Here is a 23994-nt window from a genome sequence, read left to right as displayed (position 1 = left end):
TAACTAATACTAAACACAACAAATAAGTCCGTGATGTGGCGCCATCCATGTCTCTGAGATTTGATAACCATCATGATGAGCCTATGTCCCTGAGATCTGATAAAGAAAATGTGCAGTAGCTGTTAATCCCAACACAAAAGGCCCCCCTGGACTCCTTAAAGCTCAGATAGAAAAATGAATAGGCACCAAAGGAAAGAGGAGAGAGATGTAGAAAATACATGAGGAAGACGAGATAGACTTTTTGTGCTCTTTCCAATTTTATGACTTTGGCATCGTCTACCGGTATTAAGTGAGGAAGTTAATTCACAGGAACGGTTGATTTTGTGGAATCGTCTAAAGTGTTTACTTGGATACAAGAAAAATAGTTATTCTATCTTGCTAACCATATGATCCATTTGGCTAATATATCGAAATCATCAGCCAACTAAGTGATGACATACCAACCATTCGGATATTCATACCACTGACTCCTCATATCTCATAAAAAGAATACTTTAATTAATTATAAATGAGATGAATGCTAAAATGTTGATATATACATAGAAAATTCATAGATCTGTACACAGCCTCCTTTCCTTTTTTTATTTCTTCCCTCTTCTCTCTCCCATCCTTAATTTTCTCCCCATCTTCCTCATCCTCCTGCTATATATTCCTTCGCCTAAATGGTGCACCAGTAGCCTCCACATCCTTTCCCTCCTTGTTCTCACCTCTTTCTCCCTTTTATTCTTCTCACCAAAACTGCAAGCTTCCCGCTGCTCCCCCCACATAATTCCATTGTTGTAGGTCATCATCGTCTCTCCACCTCGACTGATATCCACAACCTCACCGCTCGTCACCATAGCCAACAGTAGAGGAGAAATAATCTTCTCTTCTCTCTTTCTTCCTCAACCTCCTGTTCTATCTTCCCTCCCTATACTGCACCTCCACAACCTGTTTTGGTTTCACAACAGGTTCTCCCTCCACGTTCTCACCCTTTTTCTCCCTTTTATTCTTCCCACCAACATTGTTCTCAGCTTATACTGCAGGCCAACCGTCGTTGCACGAACTCTCTCCTCCGCCCGACAACAACACCACCACGAGCCCGCCCCCATACAAGAGTCTTCCACCATTGTAGCTCATCAACGTCTCCCCACCGTGTCAGCTGTCACCATCCGCGTAGCCACCAGGTGAAGAGAGTTCATCCTCCATCGTAAGTTGATAAGCTAAAATGTCGATAATACTCTCCTTTCCGTAAGTTGTCAAATTTAAACGGGAAAGATAGTGTCAGTATTTAAGATTGTTTGGATAACATGATAATATTGTTAAGAATTTTTATAGATTTATCTACAATTAAATAGTTTGATTAAAAAAAATATTTATAATTAATATTATCTGAACTTTTCAAACCATTATCTTCATAACATTTTAGAAAGGTATTAATGTCAATTAAACTTATATCAAAAAAATTAATCTAAATTTTCATACATTATAATGAAACTTTTATTTCTTTCTTTTACTACTACCCAAAGTTAATTAAAAAATCAGCCAATAAAATTAAATTTTCATACAAAAAAATATTTTTGCCATCATTTTCCTTAAGAGAAATTAACAAAACAACAAGTACACAACTAAGAAAAATCTGAGAAGAAGATCTTTAGATGTATCTCTTCGAACTGGCCTAAATCATAACATGTAGAGAATATTATTTTATACTTTCTTTTTGGTTTGTGTGAAGTTTCAGCATGTGAAATACTGTTCAACAGTTTAAACATTAGCCATTGTTATGGTTGGAGAACATTAAACATTAGCCATTGAATCAACACCGAGAAGAAAGCATGTGCTTCCTCCAGCCAAAACATCGGCATCTGCGTATGAGTTGACCTGTGTGGCATGGCAATCCACGAAGGATCCTCTCGGCCTTTTGACTTGTCTGGTTTCGAGGAAGAAGAAGAAATATGAGTTCTCAACCCACCACGGACACATCTGCACCCTTCACTCCACCTAAGTATTGTTCCGACGGTTACCATATGCACTGTAACGTAAATCTAATGCTGTCATCCATCTATATATGGACCTGTTGCCAAATACTATATTTCCACCTCCCCACAAAGCTTTCCAAGTTTCAAGGGATCAACACTCCCTATCTAAATCCCATGGTGTTCCCATATCTCTATTTCTCAGTCGCCGCTGCCACTCCTATTCCATTCGATGATCACAGTCCTTCCCAGTGCCGGCGGACATCTCCGGTGAGTGACTGCTAACACCGGCTTTGGCCTAAAGTCACTATCTTCTCTCTCTCTCTGCAATCATGTTCACGGACGATTGAATAGGGCACGGCACAGATGCTTTGACTGCATAGCACATGCCAATAAGAGAAAGTTGGAAAACTACGGAAGACGCATCTTCTCCCTCTCTTTGGAGAAGAACTCGCAAGGGACATCGGCGGCTACTTTACGATTAGATCCCTCGTAAGTGTTGACCTTTTAATATAATACTTGTAAGATTTCTGTAGTTGGCCCATTCGACGTGTAAGTGATTGGATCACACGTTGAGCCGCTTGCGTTGCTGGCTAGGCTTCTGTAAGTGCCTTCTTCAATCATGGTAGACTACTAATAAAGACACTCTCTCGATCTGAGCAGACACAGGTTGACGATTGGAGCAGCAAAGGTCGGATCTGTCTCGGGCCTCGTCGAACCACATTCTCTTGAGTTGGACGAGCGTGGCAGGACCTTATAACCTCATATTTTAGTGCGAGATCGCATCAAACCAAGGTTAAGAGATCTGAGGAGGGTTTTGGCGACATAAAATGGAAGCGAGAGGCAGCAAGAGCTACCAAAGCTTGGACATGTCCGGGGATAATTCGGAAGCGCAGCCGGAGAGGCACAGCTCCCGTATTCTGAAGCCATGCGTGCTCCTAGTCACCTGCTTGGTATCGGTGCTGTTGGTGTTCCTCGTCGGAACCCATAGGACGCCATCTTGGGAACTGCTGCGGCCAGTTGGTGCAGGAGCCGGAATAGGTAACTCTCCATCGCCATGTTCACTTCTTCTTCTTCTTGAGAGATAAAATATAGGATCAAATACACTTAGGAACAGATAAATAAAATGTATTTGATCAACTCGGCATATGGTCGAACTAGATTTATCCGTTTCATCATATCTCAAACAAGTTATAATGGTGTTTTGATGTGATCAGCTACCCATTAAGCATCATCAGCTGGCTTTGAAATTAGTCTGCAAAAGAAACCAACAACCTTATAGTGTAGGTTTCTCTCTAGTTTTCCGGTTCTCTAGCAGGATGGTATACCATACCGGAGGAGATTGTAGGTTTCTCTCTAGTTTTTGGAGTTGGAATAATCTGCAAGACGAGCTTTAATTTGTTGTTTGACGAGGAGGCCTGAAATCTTGAGAATATGTCCTCATATGGCTTTTCTTGTTATTAACGTTTTGTCTTTCTTTGTTGATTCCACTAATGTTAGTATCTTTTAGCTTAGCTATCCTTTTTAACTTTTGATAGGCTTCTATGAACCACCGTATGTAAATTCAAGTGTATTTTTTTTAAATATAAAAATTACATAAAATTAGTCTTCTTCTTTTTTTTGTTTTGTTGTATTTATTTTTATATTTTGTTTGGACAATCGTAATAACGAATAATTGTTGTAAAGCCATAGAAGATGCTGCTGCCCATATGGCAGCTGCTTATGACATTGACGAGGGACCCACCCTTTACGTCAGTCAATAAGAACTATCAAAGAACAAATCGAGATGTTAGTGTGTGTGTATATATACACACAACTGACCTCGTTGTTTCCGTCAAGCTTGGTCAAGCATTGGGCACTTCCAATGGCCGGCCACTCTCTTGACGTCACAAATGGAGCGAGCCTTCTTTGACTTTGGAGCTTGTGATCATCATGATTTAGAGTAATAAAAGAAAAGTGAGGACAGCTTACATTTGCTGGTTCCTAATGAGGTAGAAGACAAGGATTTCAAGTTATGGAATCTTTGACCACTATCCATATGGAATCAGCCCAACATCGTTGTGGCTCTACTTGATCATCCAAATAGTATATGGCTAAACAAATCTTTAATCCTTTCGGTAATAAAACCAAGAGAATCTATCTTAATCTTTTTTCTTGCAGTTAGTTAATCATCATAGATTCACTTGTGCATTTGGTGGAACATCTATCTAGGTCGGAAAAATAGCTCCTCCGAGGCACCCAATGACAGACTCCTTGGCGGCCTCTTGTCTCCTGACTTCGACGGAGAGTCCTGCCTCAGTCGATACCAGTCTATGCTCTACCGCAAGGCATCACCTCACGCTCCTTCGCCTTATCTCATCCGAAGGCTGCGAGAGTACGAAGCTCTCCACAAGAAATGCGCTCCGAACACCCATCTCTACAACAAGTCCATAGAGCAGTTGAAGTCCGGCCGCAGCAACGGCCCCATGGAGTGCAACTACGTGGTTTGGATCCCTCACAATGGCCTCGGCAACAGGGTGCTCACCATCGTCTCCTCCTTCCTCTACGCTCTCCTCAACAACAAGGTTCTGCTGCTCCACATCCCCAGCGACTTCACCGACCTTCTCTGCGAGCCCTTTCCGGGGACTTCGTGGGTTCTGCCTTCCGACTTCCCCGTCCACAACTTCCTCGACTTCGACAAAGGGACTCCTCAGAGCTACGGCAACATGCTCCGCAATAAGGTCATCGACGACGAGATGCTCTCAGGTTCTTCCAATGCTACATTGCCGGCTTACGTCTACCTCCACCTGCCCTGGTACTACGACCAATGGGATAAGCTGTTCTTCTGCGGCGACGCGCAGCTGATGCTTCGGAGGATCCCTTGGCTGCTGCTGAAATCAGACCACTACTTCGTGCCGTCCCTGTTTCTACTGCAAGAGTACGAGGAGGAGTTGCGGCAGCTTTTCCTGGAGAGAGCGACCACGTTCCACCACCTCGTTCGGTATCTTGTGCACCCGACCAACGTCGTGTGGGACTACGTCACCAAGTATTACCGTGCTCATCTTGCTGCGGCTGACGAGACGTTGGGCATCCAGATCCGAGTCTTCCACAACTTCCCCGTTCCGTTCGAGTCGATGCTGCGTCAGGTCATTAACTGCTCGCTCAGTGAAGGCATTCTGCCGGCGGTGAACCTTCAGGAGTGGGCGGCACCAGCTTCGAAGACCGACATGAAAGTGAAGGCCGTCCTGGTCGCTAGCTTGTTTTCCGGATACGCCGAGAGGATCCGAGACATGTACGCCAAGCATCCCACGACGACCGGCGAGTTGGTCAGGGTGCACCAGCCGAGCCACGAGGAGCAGCAGCACACGGAACAGCAAGGCCATAACATCAAGGCGTTGGCAGAGGTGGAGCTTCTGAGTTTCAGCGACGCCCTGATCACCAGCGCGTGGTCGACGTTCGGGTACGTGGCGCAGGGGCTCGGGGGCCTGCAGCCGTGGATTCTGCTCCGGCACACGCAGTCGGACCTCCCATGCCGCCAGGCTATGTCGTCGGAGCCATGCTATCTCATGCCTCCCCCTTACCCTTCCACCCATTGCTCCAAGGATCATGGCGACGCCGGCGAAACGGCTGCGGCCAGGCAGTATGTTAGGCAGTGCGAAGATGAACTCGGAGGCATTAAGGTTTTCGACTAGAATACACACATACCCCTCGAAACTTGCCGATTTTCGTATTTACCCTCCACGTTTGAGGGTATTTGATCATTTCCCCTATATCTCAAGAACATTTCATTGGTTGAGTAATGTTAGCATAGTGATGTCAAAACTTTAAACGACATTAATACCGTTCGAAGCAAACACAAATTTACTAGTAGCATCTTAGTATATAAAGTTGCTAAGCTCCTTCGTGTAGTTAAGATCAGCAAAAATCTCATAAACATACAAGGAACAGATGGCCAAATAACTACACATTGCCCTGTTGTGCATACCAGCAATAGAGCTTCTGTTGCAAATGAACAGGCCATCTAACAAGGAAATACATGATGGATACATCAGAAGCTGAAACAAATCATATGTGTTGCGTAAAAAACTTCAAGCAGCGGGCGATGCTACACAAAAATAACTTCAAGCTTAGCACAAGAATTGCTCTCGATATACTTTTCAAGTTCGGCATCGTCATCAAATTGGAATGTGTACAGTGCTTTTTGCTGGGTGATGCCCACCGGGTATATTCGATAGATTTTCAAATCATTTCCACCTCTTATCATTGCTGGTCTTTCCTTCTTCCAGATGGACGTGTGGTTTAGTGATCTGAACTTGGTTAGAACTGCAGATTTTAGTGCTTCTAAAGTCAGCTTCCCAGATCTGCCACATTTTCAGAATCATCATTTAACCGAGACACATGAATCACATAGAAGTTAAAACAGATATAGGTGTCGGGGTTGTTAAAATTAATAGCCACAACCAAATATTTGAGGTTCCAGACATGCAACAACAACAATATTTGCACTCGGTATAATATGTTATGCAAAAAGTGAAAGACAAAAGAGACCAGCACACCATATCATAACAATGAAACAATAGCTTAAAATAACCAATCGAAGAAAAGAGACCAGGACCAGCACCACCATATCATAACAATGAACGATAGCTTAGAATAATCAGTCAAATAAACATGTACCTCAGGTAGATACTCTCCATCTTGAATCGGCCTCTTTCTCTGACAAACAGGTGGTAGACTGTTCCTGAACTACTGGTGCAATGGCAGGGACGATTCTGAAATGCAGCACTCTTTTCCTCTTCATCGTGGATCTTTGTCGCTAGATGTATGCAAAGCCGACAAGATGAATGTACAGCTGCCATGTCCATGAGGGCCTTGAATGAGTCAGATGGACCTTCATACTTCCACCTACAAGAAGATAATACTCATTGGATCATACATTAAGGGTTGAGAATTTGTAAAAATGAGAAGATGATGATGGCATTATAACACAGATACACTAATTTAATATTTACTTGCCTACAACAATTAACAAACTCTATAGAACTCCTTACAGTATTATCAACTTAGTAGGGTTAAGAAAACACGCTATAACCAACTCGATAATGCATGGTTTTTCATGTTTCCTGAGAATGAAGATTCCACTTGAAATGTTGGGCGCATCACAGGCAGGCACAGGATGTCACTCTAACACCAACACATGCTAGATCATATCATCGCTCTCAGATGCTGGTGCATGCCATCTTGTGATGCATAGTATGCCACTCTTATCATTCTAAACACCAGCACACGGGTATCAGAAGCAAGAATTGATACACACAAAGTTTGCACTAGGATGACATGGGAGAGTGTTGGATGCAGTGAGCTGGCAGCTCTTAACCTACTGAATGACATGGGGTGGTGGAACAACAGCCAGCATCAACATGATTTGATCAAAATATGTATTATGTGGAAGTACTTCTGTTTGAAAAATTATAAGAAAATAATATTTCCTGCTAGGATCCTATGCTATAAATGGCAAGTTTTGATTCTTCCATGTAATTCTAGACCCCTTTCTCCCACACCCTAGTGATAGTTACCATTAAAATGGGCTCTTATTTTAACAAAAAAATACTTCAGAAAATAAAATCCAAAATCTTCTTATTGGCAAAACAAGAAACAGGAACCAAGTGGAGGAGTACCCACTGCATGCTACCTAGAATTAGAGATCCTCTTCGTCCAGTAACTAAATATGGATGCTGGCTGGTAATGGTCGAATTTTAACCCATTGCTGACTGGTAATGGTCGAATTTTAAACCTACAAGTGTCATTTCAATTGGTACCAGTCCCCAATGGTCAAATTGACCATTGGAGACTGTTTTGGGATTATAAAAGCCCCTCCCTCCCCCCTCTTTCACTCACTCACACTCACTCTCCACCTCACTATTTCTCATTCTTTCTCTCTTATTAAACTTGTTTAATCTCTCTAATAGGCAATTAGTGAAAATCATTCTCTTGATTTGGATAAAAGGAGGATTCGATCTTGAGGTAAAGTGGAATTTTTTCCAATTGAAGGTATTTAGCTTTTCTTTATGTTTCTTTATCATATCATATAATTAGGATTAAAAGTATTGGAAATTCTTGACTGATTAGTGACTAATGATTGCTTAAGACTTAGAGGTATTTAATAAGAATAAGCTTTGGTTGATCATGTATTAACTTCTTGCATGATTAACGAGTTTAATCTACTATGTTTAGTGGATAAATTAGAGGTAGTTTAGTGGATAATGAGAGGCTTATTTATGCATGGTTAGGTACTAAATGTAATTTATATAATAATATATCAGGATAAAGAATCCTGAAATATGTTTTTGTGTTTTAATTTCAGCTGAATTTTTAGATTTTTTTTCAGTTTGCACATAACACACACTACACCGGAACAGACCAATACGTACCAGACCGACCAGGGACCAATACATCTAGTCAACACAATACGGCAAACATGAAAAAGACAAAAGTAGATAGATAAAATAAGTGCATTCATCCAATGAAAAGCTTCAGACAATAAAAAAGTGGCCTGTTGAGACAAAACATATTAAATATACAAACACTTTAGACTTGACTTGCATTGGTCAGAGTCAGCAAGAGTTTCATTGAAAGCAAATATGACCAGAATCAATCGATGTGTTTTAAGAAGGGTGCTGCTGCTATTCTTAGGATCTAATTCATCTCCAATTTCCATGCTCTGAGATCTCTTTACATCAGTTCACTAAGCGAAATAATAAACAAAGATTATCATGATCAAATCTCTTCTAGTGGAAAACTCAATTCTTTCATGGACAAGGGATCACCACCCAAGCATACGTGAGCACAAGATCATGAGATGTAAGTCAGTGCCTTGCATACTGGAGATTCAAGATGAAGCTCAGGGGTAACAATGATTGATATGATTGAATCTATTCTTGTGAAAAATTCAACTCTTTCTCAGACAAGAATCACCTCCCATGTTTACTTAGTACAAGATTTTGATAATTACGAGGGCACCTTGTGCATAGAGGATTCACAGATGAAGCTTGGAAATATATGAAATTCCCTTATTCATACTACTCATGTACGAAGTCCTTGAAGACATAAGAGTCCTAAAAGAGATGTCGAATGATGCAATGGCAGGAAGTCTATTAAGGTGATTAGCTCTCTCTTCTTAAAAATGTCCATCACATTTAGGAAACTATGGGCGCAACCTTGGATGGAAACATATAAAGATCAGAAAGATCACTCTTTGGGGCACAGGTTTCTGCACTCGAAAATGGATATCTATTTTAGTTTCATATATGATGAATGTTAAAATGTTATACCTGTTCAGCACAGGCACTCACTAAAGACAAATTTGATAATTCAAATCTTCTCCAAAAAGATAACCAGAAATGATATAGAAGGCATGTAAAATATATAGATAAGACTTGAGACCAAAAAACAAAATTCTTAGATGCTCAAAGATCAGGCACCTAAATTTGTTTCAGAAAGATTTATGGCCTTGTCAATAACCTTTTTGTGCACTATCCTTACAGATAGAGAGGTTGTTAATGCAACTAAAACCCTGATCAACTAGATGTCAAAGGAGCAATATTAATTTGTACCAAGACTCGCCCGCCCTGAGTAATCTCCATAATATGATGAAAATGACCCTTGACCAATGTGGCTAAGAGCCTAAGGCGATTCAAAATCACTAGAAATAAGTGACAAGGGCCATCTTTGGCGAAGAACAGAAGGTAAAAAATCAATTTAAATAACCAAAAAAAAACAAAAGCTGTGAATGAAAAAGCAGTCTTGTAGTTTTACAAACATGATCCTAAACACTATCTTTCCAAACCAAGTGTCATTTATAAGGTTGCATATATGGAATAAATGCAACTTTCATTCTGTAACAGGACTGTAGAAGACTCCAACATTAGAAAACATACTTAAAAAGAGAGCAACACGATACAATAAAAGTGTACTTTGACTATACTGCCATGACAATGTCCACCCAAGGAAATGCTTTATAGGGAAAAATATAAAATAGTCATACAACAACAACAACATGCCACAGTGTCCCAACTATTTGGGATCAGCTTTTTGCACCCAAAAAAAAAAAGGAAAACGGGACATCAATGACAAAAACCTGTCATTATAGTTCAAGTTCTTTTGATGATAACATTGATCACAAAAGCATGAAACCTGAATGATTATGAGCTTTTTGCTAGATGATTAACAAAAATAAGAACTTACCTCAGTGTATGGTTATAAGCATCAGGATTTGCCGCAAGGTCTCTCATGGTTTTTGCAACTGAAGCAACATCATGAAGCTCTTTGATATGTAAAACAGAACCAGGAGAAGGAGCAAAGTCTTGGATATTTGGAGCACCAACGACAACAGGAATTGTTCCTGCAATGTGATACCATAGCTGACATACATTTTGCAAATGCAAAGTTGAGTTAACATTAAAAAATTCAGGCAAGATTAACACGTCTTTTCTGATATTGCAATCTAACTTGTGCAAAGCAAGTGCTAAGAACAGATCTACAGACTGAGATTAGTTGGATGACAAATAGTGAGCTAGATCATGGTCAACAAAAAATTTTTAGGCTGAAACACCCTCACAAGAAGGCAAATAATTCCTCAATAAACAGAAAAGCTAGGTATAAAGAGAATATACAAATGAATATGACTTCAGACTTCATATCCAAAAAAGGGCACAGGAATGGCTGTAATACCAAACTACAAAAACTTGCAAACTTTCCAGCTGAAGAAACTGACAAATCCTTTTAGTTTAATCAGCATACCTGCAACAAGTGACTGAAAGTATTTCTCCGTGACATAGTCCACCTCATTAGAATTCTCAAAAGCCAAGCTAAATTTATAGCGCTTTAAAGTTTCTACTTTGTTCACTGCATCCAGACAATAAACAGCAAAAGCACATGATTAGGAACTAATTTTAGCAGCAAATTTCAAAATTCCATAAGAAGAATGCAATAAAAACCATTAATAACAAGCCAAATTCTGGATTTACTGAGTTCAGATCAAGAGCCATTTCCAATCTTTGAGCAGAACCAAGCACATGCATTCACATATGTACACCTAAACATACACATGTATATGAACTTGTGTGCACATACAGATACACTCTCCTAGGGACAAGCATGAACATGCAAGCACATGGTAGATAGAGTTCCATATGCTCAAAACTATCTAGCCTTTGATGCTTCTGTTCAAAATTAAATTGGTGCAACTGAACAGGATCTTACCCAAAGCTTAATAGCAAAGGTTTGGTTCTTTTCATGAGTTTTTACTCATTCATCATATAATTCTTTAATTAATGTATTAAATGGTATAATTCTTGATTTAATCGATGATCTAAAACAATCAAAATAAGATCAATTCTCTACACATGTATCTAGATCATGATCAACAATTAGAATATTAAATATGAACTTTAGTACACAATTCTATTTATCACCATCATTTTATTCAATTAGATGTAGCATGAACAACCATGAAAAGGGACTGAATAGTTCAAGTCAACCATGTGGACCTCTCACCCAAGTGATTACATAGCTGAAAATATCAAATGCCAAACATGAATTCACAACAAAACATAATAAGATGATTGTAAAGCATTATACGCACCATTGCCATCACGGTTTCGGTGACAACTTCCATAAGAATCTATCCTAATGCCCAATTCTTCCAGCATATCAAGGGCCTGCAAACGGAAATTACGAGCCCCACAGTTGGAAATGAAAGCAGCTGCAAGTGCTTCTTCAGTTTTTTGTTGAATAGGTGACATTATGTCATATTCAGCCCATGAAAAATAGCCAACTGGTACGTCTGATGACAGGCTGGTTGTCATCACAACTTTATACCCTATCCTATCAAACAGGACAAAATTTCAATGTCCAAGTAAATATTCAAGCACAAATAAGAAAAAAAAAATGTTTGAAACGTAAGAGACAGTCCCATGCATAGTAGTATGCAATAGCAAAACCACAACATCAGTGAAATTTTTAACTCCTTTCAGAAGAATGAATTCTTACATGTTAACTTTGGATAGCAAAACAACAAGTAATAGTCTAATAATGGTATAGTAAAACAACATCACAAGAGAGAAACCCATAAAAAATTTGGGGTGGCAAAACAACAGGTAATAGACTTTTTCTTTCTCCATTAAAAGAGCAACCTACTGAAAGTTAATCTAACAGCTAGAAGCTTGAGCAGTCAAAATCACTGTAACTAACCATTTAAATTTGATTTTTCCACTACAACAGAACAGTTATTTTGAACAGTTTCCTTTTGAATTTGTTGGCTATGATTTCTGTAATAAAATGTGTCCAATGACCTGAGATTGAAGGTCATAAAACCAGGCTCTCAGTTTTTAGACTGCATTAGAAGTTGGATCGGTTGCCATGGTCATGACATTCATAATCTAGGTGACTAATCTTGATTCTGTTCAATGTCCAATGATGTTATAAAATATTGCCTAAATATGCAACAAACCTTTACAAAGAAAGAAGTGTAATTGTTCACAGAGTGTATGTTCGGTGTGCTATTACAACTAAACTTGATATATTTACTTTGGTTCAGTTAGCCATCGCCATTCATCACCTTATTCATCACAGGTCAACAAGAAACTAAATCAAGCCAAAAGTGATTTAAGTATATTTTATTTAAAAAAATCAATCAAATTATTGATCAATTTAATTGTTAGACATAATATCATCAATACAAGAAATTTCATAAAGAATATTCATTTTTGCTCAAAGAAGAACAAGGATGAAGCTAAAGCTAACTTTTTCTAATATTTGGACTGCACAACAATATGATCACACTCCTTTTTGAATTTAATCAAGATGAGACTGATTGTCGGGTACATAACAAGAATTCTCTTGAAAGGAAGTTGAGGTGATGCTGAAGTGATCAGCCAGGGTGAGATTTTTATTGTGCAACATTTCAAATGAAGCAAAGAAGCGATGTCCGAGAACATAGAGCCAAGGATTAGCCTTTTTTCTTTGGAGTTTTCACTTGTGTGTTAAGGATGACAGCATCATTGCTTCGATCAGGATGGCATGCTATGTTTGAAGATGATATCAACACTAGCAAAAATATTTTAAGATCTGAGTACCCACTTATCATCATGTTATACCTTATCAAGTTATTGGGTCATCAAGTCAATGAGCTACCATGTGACTTTGATGCACAAGACTGTTAACCAAGTTGAGAACTTGCCTTCGGAAATGGAGCTTATGCTCCTTATGTTAATATGTTTCATTTATGAAACACGATTCTATTGTACACATACATATGAAATAATTAATAGATATTCATATAACTCTAGAAAAACAATTCTTTTTTTGTGGAGGATGGGTTATGAATTTCAAATACTCAATAGAAGGTGTCACTTATTAAGGATGTAATCATCTACGGTTGATAATTTAATCATAGGGACTTATTTGATATATATTCTAACCCTATAACAAATTTCCTGATCAACTTTGTATTTACAATGGATGCTCCCAAAGAATCCACCTAATTCGAAAAAAAACTCTAATAAAGTGTTACTTCATAGTTCGAAAAGAATACTAGTCAATCTTTCCACATAATTGAAGCATAATGCATGAAAGTGCAGAGGTCCATGAAAGAGCCAGAATACTTAAAAGATCAGAAAAAATAATAGCTTTCAAGCATCTTGTTCCCAGCTTTAGCATACATGTACATAGTTCATGGCATCAAAACGTCTTCAGATAAAGCACATGAACTGATTGGATGTTATTAAACAGCGGAACCTAGAAAATATAGTGGGTCTTGCTATTTCCAAAGAAGGGGCATTACATGATAGTGTCCATAAGAAAAGCAAAAGAAAGAAATCATACATTAGATTATGTGATGATCATGATATCAATAAGTGAAATTAGTTGGTGACTGGCTCACACAAGAAAGATAATACAGTACATACAATGCTCAGCTAGTTAAGATTATCCTCGGACATCATTTTTGGTAATTATTTTGACTTAATGGTGATATCCCTCTCACTCTTTTCCTTCTTTATATACTATAACTGCCTGCTCAAGTACATGTCATCTGACAGCCCAAATTTCTAGAAGACTGGCTTACATGCTGCCAAGAAGTTGCTTTCATGAATGTCAATCTACAGCAAATGGACATTATTTTTAAGAAAATGCACAGACCCTATAAAACACAAGAACATAAACTGAAAACATCAACTCTTCAGATGAACTGGTCATTGCAGTGAATAAACTGTGCTTACCCACCGTCGTGCCACACCAACATCATTTTCTGGATAATAGTGTGATGATTCCATTGACCGTAAGACACCAGCAATTGCTGGATCATGGGGCAATCCAAACGCAGCATCCGGTACCTTGTCATTGGCAGACCCGAAATCACAGTCCACATCACAAGAACTCCAGTCCTGAACCAGAAATGCTTTACATTATTAATACAAATGGAAAGGACAAATTTGTGGCACGAGGAGGCACTTTCGAAAGTGTAAGTTAAACACCTAAAAAGATAAAATAGTATTGAATCATCAGGTTTCCATTTGTTGCAATAAAGCAGCAGCGCTGCAGCATCTCAACCCATGTCTAAATGTGACCGATCAACTTATTTAAGTAGGCTGATATCCAATCTCCACTCAACGCAACACACTCTTTACCAGTACAAGAAAACAAGGCTGGTAACCGCTGACCAGACTCTCCCTAAAATGTACAATTGTTATTAAATCCACCGACGGAAAACCTCACAAAAGCAACGTCATTCAGAGGAAGGAAAATAAAGCAGCATTGCTATTAAAAAAAAAACAAGAATTAGCAGCCGTCGTACGCTGAATTTGATTTACTAAAGAACGAAGGAGAAAAGGGGCATCAAGAAATCCTAAAACCTTGTGCATGCCGAAGACAAAAATCGGATCTTTCCGGAAATCACGAGAGTAGGGCACGGCGTCCTCCCTCTCCAACCACTCCTCGCAGCGCTTGATGTCTTCCGGGACCTTGTCCTCCTCCTCCACAACCGAAGACGAGGAAGAGGAAGAAGAAGAAGAAGAAGATGAAGAATACAAGGAGGTGGACCACTGCTCGACCACGGAAGCAGCCTTCTCGGCGACGTCGATGCGGCTCAAGAAGGCGATCTCGGCGAGGACAACCAGGGCAACCAGTAGCGGCATCGGGCTCGGCCATCTGCGCAGCTGCTGGTGGCGGGAGGGCGCGCCCCTCAGCGAATGGCCGCTCTCCTTCATCATTGTCTTGTTCTCCTGGCGACGGAGGAAGAAAAGGAGGAGGAGGAGGAGGAGGAGAAGTCGTCGTGCCGGCGGCTGTGGTCGCGCTTGCTGTTCGGTTGGTCTACCTGTCTTCTTTGTTATAGTTTAGTTTGGTAAACAAAAAGAAGGAAAGCAATCGATCGCCTCGTGTTGTTGGCGAAGGAGCATTTTTTTTTATCGGGTACTCCAAATATGTACCCCAAAATACGTCTCTTGTTATTGGAGCAATGACGTGTGCTCGGTCTGGGAAATGGGGGGTTTGGTCTTCCATGTTTAAAACGTATTTCCGTGTAATTTATTTACTTGTCCTGACATGCAAACAAATTAATGTTGAAAATATTTAAGAAATATCAGAAGCAAATCTATTCATACTATTATTACTATTTAAAATATTACTAAATAAATTTGTTAATTAAATAATAAATATCATTCAAGTATTACTATAAAACAGCCGATAGCACTTTGAGCCGGAGGAATCTTGTGGGTTCGATTTCTGGTGTTGCTACATGTGAGCAAACCCAGCTGATCATTTGAACCGTTCTGGTTGTTACGTAACTGATCGATGAATGATGATGATTCCAAGGGAACCCACCTAACTACTGGGAATAGATAGATGAACAATTTCAAGAAAAAGGTTAGATGAAAAATTAATATACTTTATTTATAAGGAGAGTCTGATTAAAAAAAAATAAGAATCTTAAGAAAAGAAATTGATAATATTGTATTTAAAATTTAACATGCCGAGAAAGTTAAATAAAGAAATAATAATAATAATAATAATAATAATAATAATAATAATAATAATAATAATAATAATAATAATAATAATAATAATAATAATAATAATAAAGGCTTGAAGATAGAAGTATAGTCTTAAAATTTTTATTTGGAGAAGAGATTTTGAATGTTTTCCATGTTTATGCCTTCCGAATTCAATTCAATTGGATGATCAACCCAGTAAGAAGAAACTTTAGAAAAATTAGATTAAATCATTGCAGGAGGAAAAACATTTAAACTTTGTCAGCTCCATTACATTCTAACAAATTTAATTTGATGATCTGATCTAACCCAAAAAAAAAAAAAAACTTTAAAAAATTTTAGATCAAATCATTCGAAAAAGAAATCATTAAATCCATCTTGACCGTTTATCTTTTGTTTAAAAAAAATTTTGAAGAAGTCATTCAAGGTATATTTTTAACTGAAAAACCTGTATCTATAGGTGGTGGTGATAGCAAGTTCAAAAGACAATTAATATCTTGATTGGAAGATTGACAGAATTATAAATATGAAGAGAAATATAAAAATATATAGTAGCTAAAAAAGAGGTAAAAGTAGCGGCACACTAAGATACAAGGCTTATAATAACTTTTATAATAAGTCAAATACTAAGGATGGTAAACAAAATATAATTTGAATTTCTAAAGCAAGGGAAAGAAAAAAAAAGTAGGAATTTAGATAATATTACATAAAAATATTTATTAATCATATGAAGATTAAGGAAAGATGAAATATTTTTTTTTATTATTGTTTAATGAACATTTAACAAAATAACTTAGCATAAAAGATATTTATAATGGTTGGTTTAATAATCTTTTTGTTTGAAAATTTAGAATGAGGTAAAAGAAGCTTTAGAGAAAATAAAATAACAGCTAATGCTGTTATTGAGGTTTAGAAGGATTTAAAATATCAAAGAATGGTTTAGTTAATTAGTTTATTTAATAAATATTTTGAGAATCAACTTGATTTTCTATCAAGAAGATTGGTAATAGAAGTTATATATTTATATATTGGTTTCTAATTGTTTTAGAAAAAAAAAATGCATGATAGAGTTCCTTATGATATTTTTTAAAAAAATAATAACTATTCATTAATTATATTAATATTATAAAGGATATGTATGACAATTATGATAGTCATAGATGCCTTGCAAGCTGAGTGATAATACATGTAACTTGATACACAATCTTTTTATTTATTATTATTATTTGATATTTTATCACTTTATATTGTAATTGTCAGACAAACTAGTATGCTGTATACCCATCCATATGATGGATGCAGCTAGTTTTTGTTGGGAAAAACCTGTTAAACGGAATATTCTTTTTCCTCTTTGTGTATCAAAATAGGTTCCTCATCAAAATACCAACTTGATATCCAAATGAAAATATCAACCAGCACAGCATAAACAATAGAGCAAAAATTAATCATACAGTGAGACCAAATCTTTTAACGTGGAAAACCCAATGTGGGAAAAACCACGGGACTGTAGTCCACCTCAAACTTCCACTATCAATAGTAATGATAACAGGTTTACAATAGGTCTTCTCTAGAATAACTAGAGGATCATAATAACATCAAGAATATAGATCTTGGCTCAAGAATAGCATATCTTCATCACATAGGGTGGATCTCCTCGTAAGAGAATTCTAGGTCTCACAAAGTGGATATAGCAAGAAAGTACTTTAGAGAGGGTAAACTGCAGATCAACACGTTAGGATTGTAGAGTTTGCTGTAAGGATTCTTCACATAAAATTTGGGTCGAAACTGACAATGTTTGGCTACCGATCCTCAAGCAAAAAACTCAGAAACCTAATCTTTCTCTCTCCTCTTTTATCTACACGTCGCCGCACACTGCACGCTCTAATCTGCACACACGCACGCTGCCATCTCTATTTTCTCACCTTTTGCCCTTTCTTTCAATTAGTGATTGGGGCTTATGGCCCAAATTGTCCAAGCCCACATATGGGCTGGACCCAATAATTCTCCCCCTCCAGCTCATATGGTGGGCTGTACCAAGCCTGCTCTTCGTCTACATGCTTCAAGCTTCTCCTTAGACAAAGACTTTGTTAACATATATGAACCATTCTCATTGGTATGCACTTTTTTCAACTGTAATTCTTTCAACTCAAGCACATCACGAATCTAGTGATATCTCACATCAATATGCTTGGATCTAGAATGGTATGTTGAATTATTGGAGAGGTGAATGATACTCTAACAATCACAGTAAACAGTATATCCTTCCTATTTCAAGCTCAATTCCTGTAGAAACTTTTTCATCAATAAAGCTTCCTTGTAGGCTTCAGTAATTGCTATGTATTCTGCTTCTGTGGTTGATAGAGTAACACACTTCTGTAACTTAGACTACGAAGAGACTGCTCCTCCTGCAAATGTCATTAAGAATCCCGAAGTGGACTTCTTGGAATCAATATCACCTGCCATGTATGCATCTGTGTACCCTTCTAACACAGGTTCATCACTACCAAAACATAAACATAACCTGGAAGTATCTCTTAGATATCTTAATATCCATTTTACTACTGCCCAATGTTCCTTTCCAAGATTAGAGAGAAATCGATTGACAACTCCAACTGCATGAGCTATATCTGGCCTAATACAAACCATAGCATATATCAAACTGCCTACTGCAGATGAGTAAGATGCTCTGGACATTTCTTCATTTTCTTTCTCACTTGTAGAACATTGTTTCGAACTAAGCTTAAAATGACCTACAAGTGGAGAACAAACTGCTTTGGCTTTATTCATGTTGAATCTTTCAAGAACCTTTTCAATGTAAGTCTCCTGAGATAGCCAAATCTTTCTTTTCTTCCTATCACGAAGAATCTTCATGCCAAGTATTTGTTTCACTGATCCCCAAGTCTTTCATGGCAAAAGACTTACTTAACTCTCTTTTAAGCTTTCTAATTTTTCCAACATCATGGCCAACAATCAGCATATCATTAACATATAGTAGTAAAATAATAAAATCATCATCTGAAATTTTTTTCATAAACACACAATGATCAGATGTGGTTCTATCATACCCTTGGCTCATCATAAAGGAATCAAACTTCTTGTACCACTATCTAGGTGCATGTTTGAGTCCATATCAACTTTTCTTAAGCTTACACACCAGATTTTCTTTTTCCTTGACTTTGAAACCTTCTGGTTGCTGCATGTAAATTTCTTCTTCTAAGTCACCATGGAGAAATGCTGTTTTTACATCAAGTTGCTCAACTTCTAAATTCAAGCGGGCAGCTAAACCAAGAACAACTCGGATAGAGGACATTTTCATAATTGGAGAAAATATTTCTTCAAAGTCAATATCTTTCTTCTGACTGAATCCTTTCACAACTAGTCGTGCCTTGTATTATTGTTGTGGGCTATTGTTTTCAGTATTCAATTTGTAAACCCACTTATTCTTGAGAGCTTTCTTCTCTTTAGGCAATTTTACCAAGTCATAGGTGTGGTTCTCAAGCAAGGATCTCATCTCTTCTTGCATAGTTTTAACCCACTTATTCTTTGAGAGCTTTCTTCTCTTTAGGCAATTTTACCAAGTCATAGGTGTGGTTCTCAAGCAAGGATCTCATCTCTTCTTGCATAGTTTTAACCCACTCATTCTTATTCTCATGTAGAATAGCTTTTTGGTAAGTTTATGGCTCTCCCCTATCATTAAGCATAACATACTCATGTAGAGGATATCTGGTAGATGGTTGTCGCTCTCTAGTGGATATTCTCAATGGAATCAACTGGTGGTGGAGGTGCTTGTTTAGTTGGTTCAACTCATCAATTGTAGGTGTATCATCACTGGTATTCTCACCACAATCTTCTTGTTCATCTTCCCATGATCATCATGAACTACAGGTGAAGGAACTGGACCCAAACTCCAAGGAATATAAACAGAGGTTTCTGGCTTCTCAATATTATCACCATCATCAAACAATTGGTCTTCAAGAAATACAACATCTCTGCTTCTAATAATCTTCTTGTTCACTGGATCCCATAATCTGTAACTAAACTCTTCATGACCATATCCCAAAAAGATACATACTTTTGCTTTACTATCAAGCTTGGACCTCTAATCTTTGGGAATATAAACAAATGCTTTACACCCAAAGACTCTTAAGTGATTATAAGATATATCTTTTCCTCTCCATACTCTCTCTGGAACATCACCTTTCAGAGGAACTGATGAAGCAAGATTTATCAGATCAATTGTAGTTCTCATAGCCTCCCCCCAAAATGACTTTGGTAACTTGGCGTGGGAAAGCATACACTTAATCCTTTCTTCAATTATTCTATTCATCCTTTCTGCCACACCGTTCTATTGAGGAGTTTTAGGAGCTGTTTTCTTAAGCCTGATTCCATGGAACCTACAATAATTCTCAAAAGGACCCCTGTACTCGCCACCATTATTTGATCGAATACACTTTAGTTTTCTACCAGTTTCTCTTTCAACACTGACATGAAACTCCTTGAAAATATTGAGTACCTGGTCTTTAGATTTTAAAGCAAAAGCTCATACTTTTCTAGAATGGTCATCAATAAAAGTAACAAAATAAAGAGCACATCCAAGAGTTCTAGTTTGCATAGTACAAACATCAGTATGAACTAAATCAATAACATCTGATCTTCTAGATGATGGATATGTATGAAATGTAACTCTATGTGTTTTTCTAGCTAAGCAATGATCACAAGATTTAAGAGATGTACCTTGCAACTCTGGTAAGAACTGCTTTCTAGCAAGAGTTTGAAGTCCCTTCTCGCTAATATGTCCAAGCCTCTTATGCTAAAGATCTATACTTTCACCTTTTTGAATTACATTAATCTCTCCTTTATGTAGCTTAGCTTCCATGACATAAAAAGAGTTAAGTTTCTTTCCTCTTGCCACAATTAAAGAACCTTTAGTGAGTTTCCATTTGCTTTCACCAAAATAGTGTGCAAAACCCTCATCATCAAGTCTACCTGTAGATATCAAGTTAAGACGAATATCTGGAACATGCCTTATATCTTTGAGTATCAATTTGCTCCCAATACTGGTCTCCAAGCAAATATCTCCAATACCCACAATCTTAGATGTACCACTGTTTTCTATTCTAACATTACCAAAATCACTAGTAGTGTAAGATCTAAAGAAATCACCATGAGAAGTAACATGAAATGAAGCACCAGAGTCAATTACCCAATTACTGTCCTGAGCTACAAGACTAACATAACCTTCATCACAGACAATAGTGATATTACCTTCAGCAACAACTGTATTGGTCTCTTTCTTATTTTTCTTCATTTCATTCTGTTCTCGCTTCCAAAACCTACACTCTTTCTTCATGTGACCTAGCCTGTTATAGTGAAAACATTTGATATCTCTTCTAGACTTCGATCTTCCTCTATAACCATGTGGATTTCTGCTATGACTTCTTCCACGTCTTTCTTGTTTTTTAGTAACAAATGCCCTAGAAGAAGATTCACCCTGTTCTTTTCTTCTAGCATCTTCATTTAGCAAACTGTCTTTAACCATATCTATAGTTAGAGTTCCCTCTAGCGTGGAGTTGCAAATAGTCACTAGATACGTTTTCCAACTTTCTAGTTGAGAGCTGAGAAGTAATAATCCTTACATCTCATCATCTATACTCATTTTCATAGCAGCCAACTTGTTTACAAGACTCTGAAATAGGCTTATGTGCTCAACAATATTACCACCATGTTTATACTTCAAATTTACAAGCCTTCTGATGAGAGAAATTCTATTTCCTACTGTCTTTTTCGCAAAGAGATTTTCTAACATTTGCCAAACAACATCAGCTCTGGTTTCATCTGAAATATGCTCATGCAAATTTATATCCATCCATCTTCTAATATAGGCAATAGCTTTTCTATGTTGAACTTCTCATTCTTCATCGTCCATAGTAGAAGGTTTATCTTTAATCTTGATGAGCTTATACAAATCTTTGCAATAAAGCAAATCTTCTATCAGATGCCTCCAAGTGGAATAATTTGATGAGTTCAATTTAATCATACCATCTGACTCCATTTCAATCACACAAGAAAAACTAGCACCAAATAACCTGTTGCTCTGATACCACTTGTTGGGAAAAACCTGTGAAAGCGGAATATTCTTTTCCCTCTTTGTGTATCAAAATAGGTTCCTCATCAAAATACCAACTTGATATCCAAATGAAAATATCGACCAGCACAGCATAAACAATAGAGCAAAAATCAATCACATAGTGAGACCAAATCTTTTAACGTGGAAAACCCAATGTGGGAGAAACCACGGGACCATAGTCCACCTCAAACTTTCACTATCAATAGTAATGATAACAGGTTTATAGTAGGTCTTCTCTAGAATAACTAGAGGATCGGAATAACATCAAGAACATAGATCTTGGCTCAAGAATAGCATATCTTCATGATGGATCTCCTCGTAAGAGAATTCTAGGTCTCACAAAGTGGATATAGTAGGAAGGTACCTTAGAGAGGGTAAACTATAGATCAACACCGTTAGGATTGTAGAGTTTGCTGCAAGGATTCTCCATATAAAATTTGGGCCGAAATTGACAACGTTTGGCCACCGATCGTCAAGCAGAAAACTCAAAAACCTAATCTTTTTCTCTCTATTTCTCTCTCCTCTTTTATCTGCACACCACAGCTGCATGCTCTAATCTACACACACATGCTGCCATCTCTATTTTCTCACCTTTTGCCCTTTCTTTCAATTAGTGATTTGGGCTTATGGCCCAAATTGTCTAAGCCCACATATGGGTTGGACCCAATAGTTTCATAGCTGCTCATGTGAGGACACTAGGGATATAGTATAGGTGCTCATTGAAAAATGAGTTCACTAATTGATCCACTTACAGAATGCTGGATGGTTGATGATGCCTTATTGTCAAATAGCATTCCATAGGTCTAGTGGTGTATCTAGTCTTTAGACTTGAGATACCAAAGATGTCTTGTATGAATACTACAATCTTAGATACTAGACTTATAGGTCTAGATGTTTCAGATCTAACACAACCGGTCATCGGGAGTGGTTGCCAACTTTATGTGGACTATTGAGTGTCAATAGAGGATCATCTGCTCTCGATGTCATGAGAGAAATATCCTATGTGTTCTTGCTTAGACAAATTCCTAGCTAGGGTCATTCAAATTGAGAGAGAAAGAGTTCTCTAGGAGAATCCGATTAGAGTGAGACTCGAGTAGAAACCATATGGGTCTGATAGCACTATACTCGGTATACGATCTTTGGGATATTAGATATATGAGGGACTATAGGTATTCGGTAACTGAAAAAAGATAAATATAATAGATTGGATTCCCCTGTATCGTTTGGGGATTGTGGCGTAGTGGCCTAGTACGTCTGCAGTTGATGAGTCAAGTGAATTATTATAGATAATAATTCACCGAGCTAGAAAAAATTCTGACATATATGAATCACGGCTAGCTCGATATTGGGCATAGAGGGTCCCACAGATTTAGTAAGCGTTGCGATGAGTAGAGGTTCAGATATGAGTGCTCGTTATATGCACCCTACAAGCTAATCACCTGATTGATGACATGTGTAACTTGATATACATTCTTTTTTCTTATTATTATTATTTGACATGTTATTACTTTATATTGCTTATTGCTTGAATATATTATAATGTCCATGGATCTGTGTAATGGAAATTGAATCGTGATGAGATCATGATAATGAGACCGATTCGCCTTTAAACACATATCTTAAATAATCCCGGTCATAGGTTACTTGAGAGGGACATCGAGATAACCAAATAGATTGGTGTGCTGTATACTCATGCATATGATGGATGCTTCCAGTCTCATAGCTACTCATGTGGGGACACTAGTGATACAGTATAGGTGCTCATTGGGGAATGAGTTTACTGATTGATCCACTTACTAAATGCTAGATGATTGATGATACATTATTGTCAAACAATGATTCCGTAGTCCTAGTGGTGTATCTGGTCCCTAGACTTGAGACACCAAGG

General features: G+C 37.8%; 2 protein-coding genes across 4 annotated transcripts; one reads left to right on the top strand and one right to left on the bottom strand.

The window, feature by feature from the left end:
* The first annotated feature begins 676 nt into the window (after positions 1-676).
* LOC103968361 (galactoside 2-alpha-L-fucosyltransferase-like) lies at positions 677-5761 on the top strand. Of its 3 annotated transcripts, none has more exons than XM_065138292.1 (4): positions 677-950; positions 1026-2447; positions 2619-2996; positions 4167-5761. In XM_065138292.1, the coding sequence occupies exons 3-4, from the start codon at positions 2786-2788 to the stop codon at positions 5624-5626; spliced, it is 1671 nt and encodes a 556-aa protein (XP_064994364.1). In that variant the 5' UTR covers positions 677-950; positions 1026-2447; positions 2619-2785; the 3' UTR covers positions 5627-5761. The 3 variants fall into 3 exon arrangements, with proteins under 3 accessions (XP_064994364.1, XP_064994363.1, XP_064994365.1); XM_065138291.1 differs by having other exon boundaries at positions 1014-2447; XM_065138293.1 differs by having other exon boundaries at positions 677-2225; positions 2310-2447.
* Positions 5762-5813: 52 nt separating this feature from the next.
* LOC135630961 (glycoprotein 3-alpha-L-fucosyltransferase A-like) lies at positions 5814-15366 on the bottom strand. The gene is made up of 7 exons (XM_065138294.1): positions 14846-15366; positions 14217-14377; positions 11578-11819; positions 10734-10838; positions 10179-10335; positions 6612-6839; positions 5814-6295 (listed from the first exon to the last, which is right to left on the bottom strand). Exons 1-7 carry the CDS (start codon positions 15200-15202, stop codon positions 6040-6042), a joined length of 1506 nt encoding a protein of 501 aa, XP_064994366.1. The 5' UTR covers positions 15203-15366; the 3' UTR covers positions 5814-6039.
* Between the last annotated feature and the right edge of the window lie 8628 nt (positions 15367-23994).

Source organism: Musa acuminata, chromosome BXJ3-2 (genome assembly GCF_036884655.1).
Source record: "Musa acuminata AAA Group cultivar baxijiao chromosome BXJ3-2, Cavendish_Baxijiao_AAA, whole genome shotgun sequence".
Classification (NCBI taxonomy): Eukaryota; Viridiplantae; Streptophyta; class Magnoliopsida; order Zingiberales; family Musaceae; genus Musa; species Musa acuminata.
This window is presented reverse-complemented; position numbering and strand designations above follow the sequence as displayed.

Coding starts and splice junctions, on each gene's coding strand:
- LOC135630961 (XM_065138294.1), bottom strand. CDS start 15,202: ATGATGAAGGAGAGCGGCCATTCGCTGAGGGGCGCGCCCTCCCGCCAC. Junction 11,820..14,216: donor GATGTTGGTGTGGCACGACG/GTGGGTAAGCAC, acceptor CCTGTTTGATAG/GATAGGGTATAAAGTTGTGA. Junction 10,839..11,577: donor CCGAAACCGTGATGGCAATG/GTGCGTATAATG, acceptor GTCTGGATGCAG/TGAACAAAGTAGAAACTTTA.
- LOC103968361 (XM_065138292.1), top strand. CDS start 2,786: ATGGAAGCGAGAGGCAGCAAGAGCTACCAAAGCTTGGACATGTCCGGG. Junction 2,997..4,166: donor TGGTGCAGGAGCCGGAATAG/GTAACTCTCCAT, acceptor ACATCTATCTAG/GTCGGAAAAATAGCTCCTCC.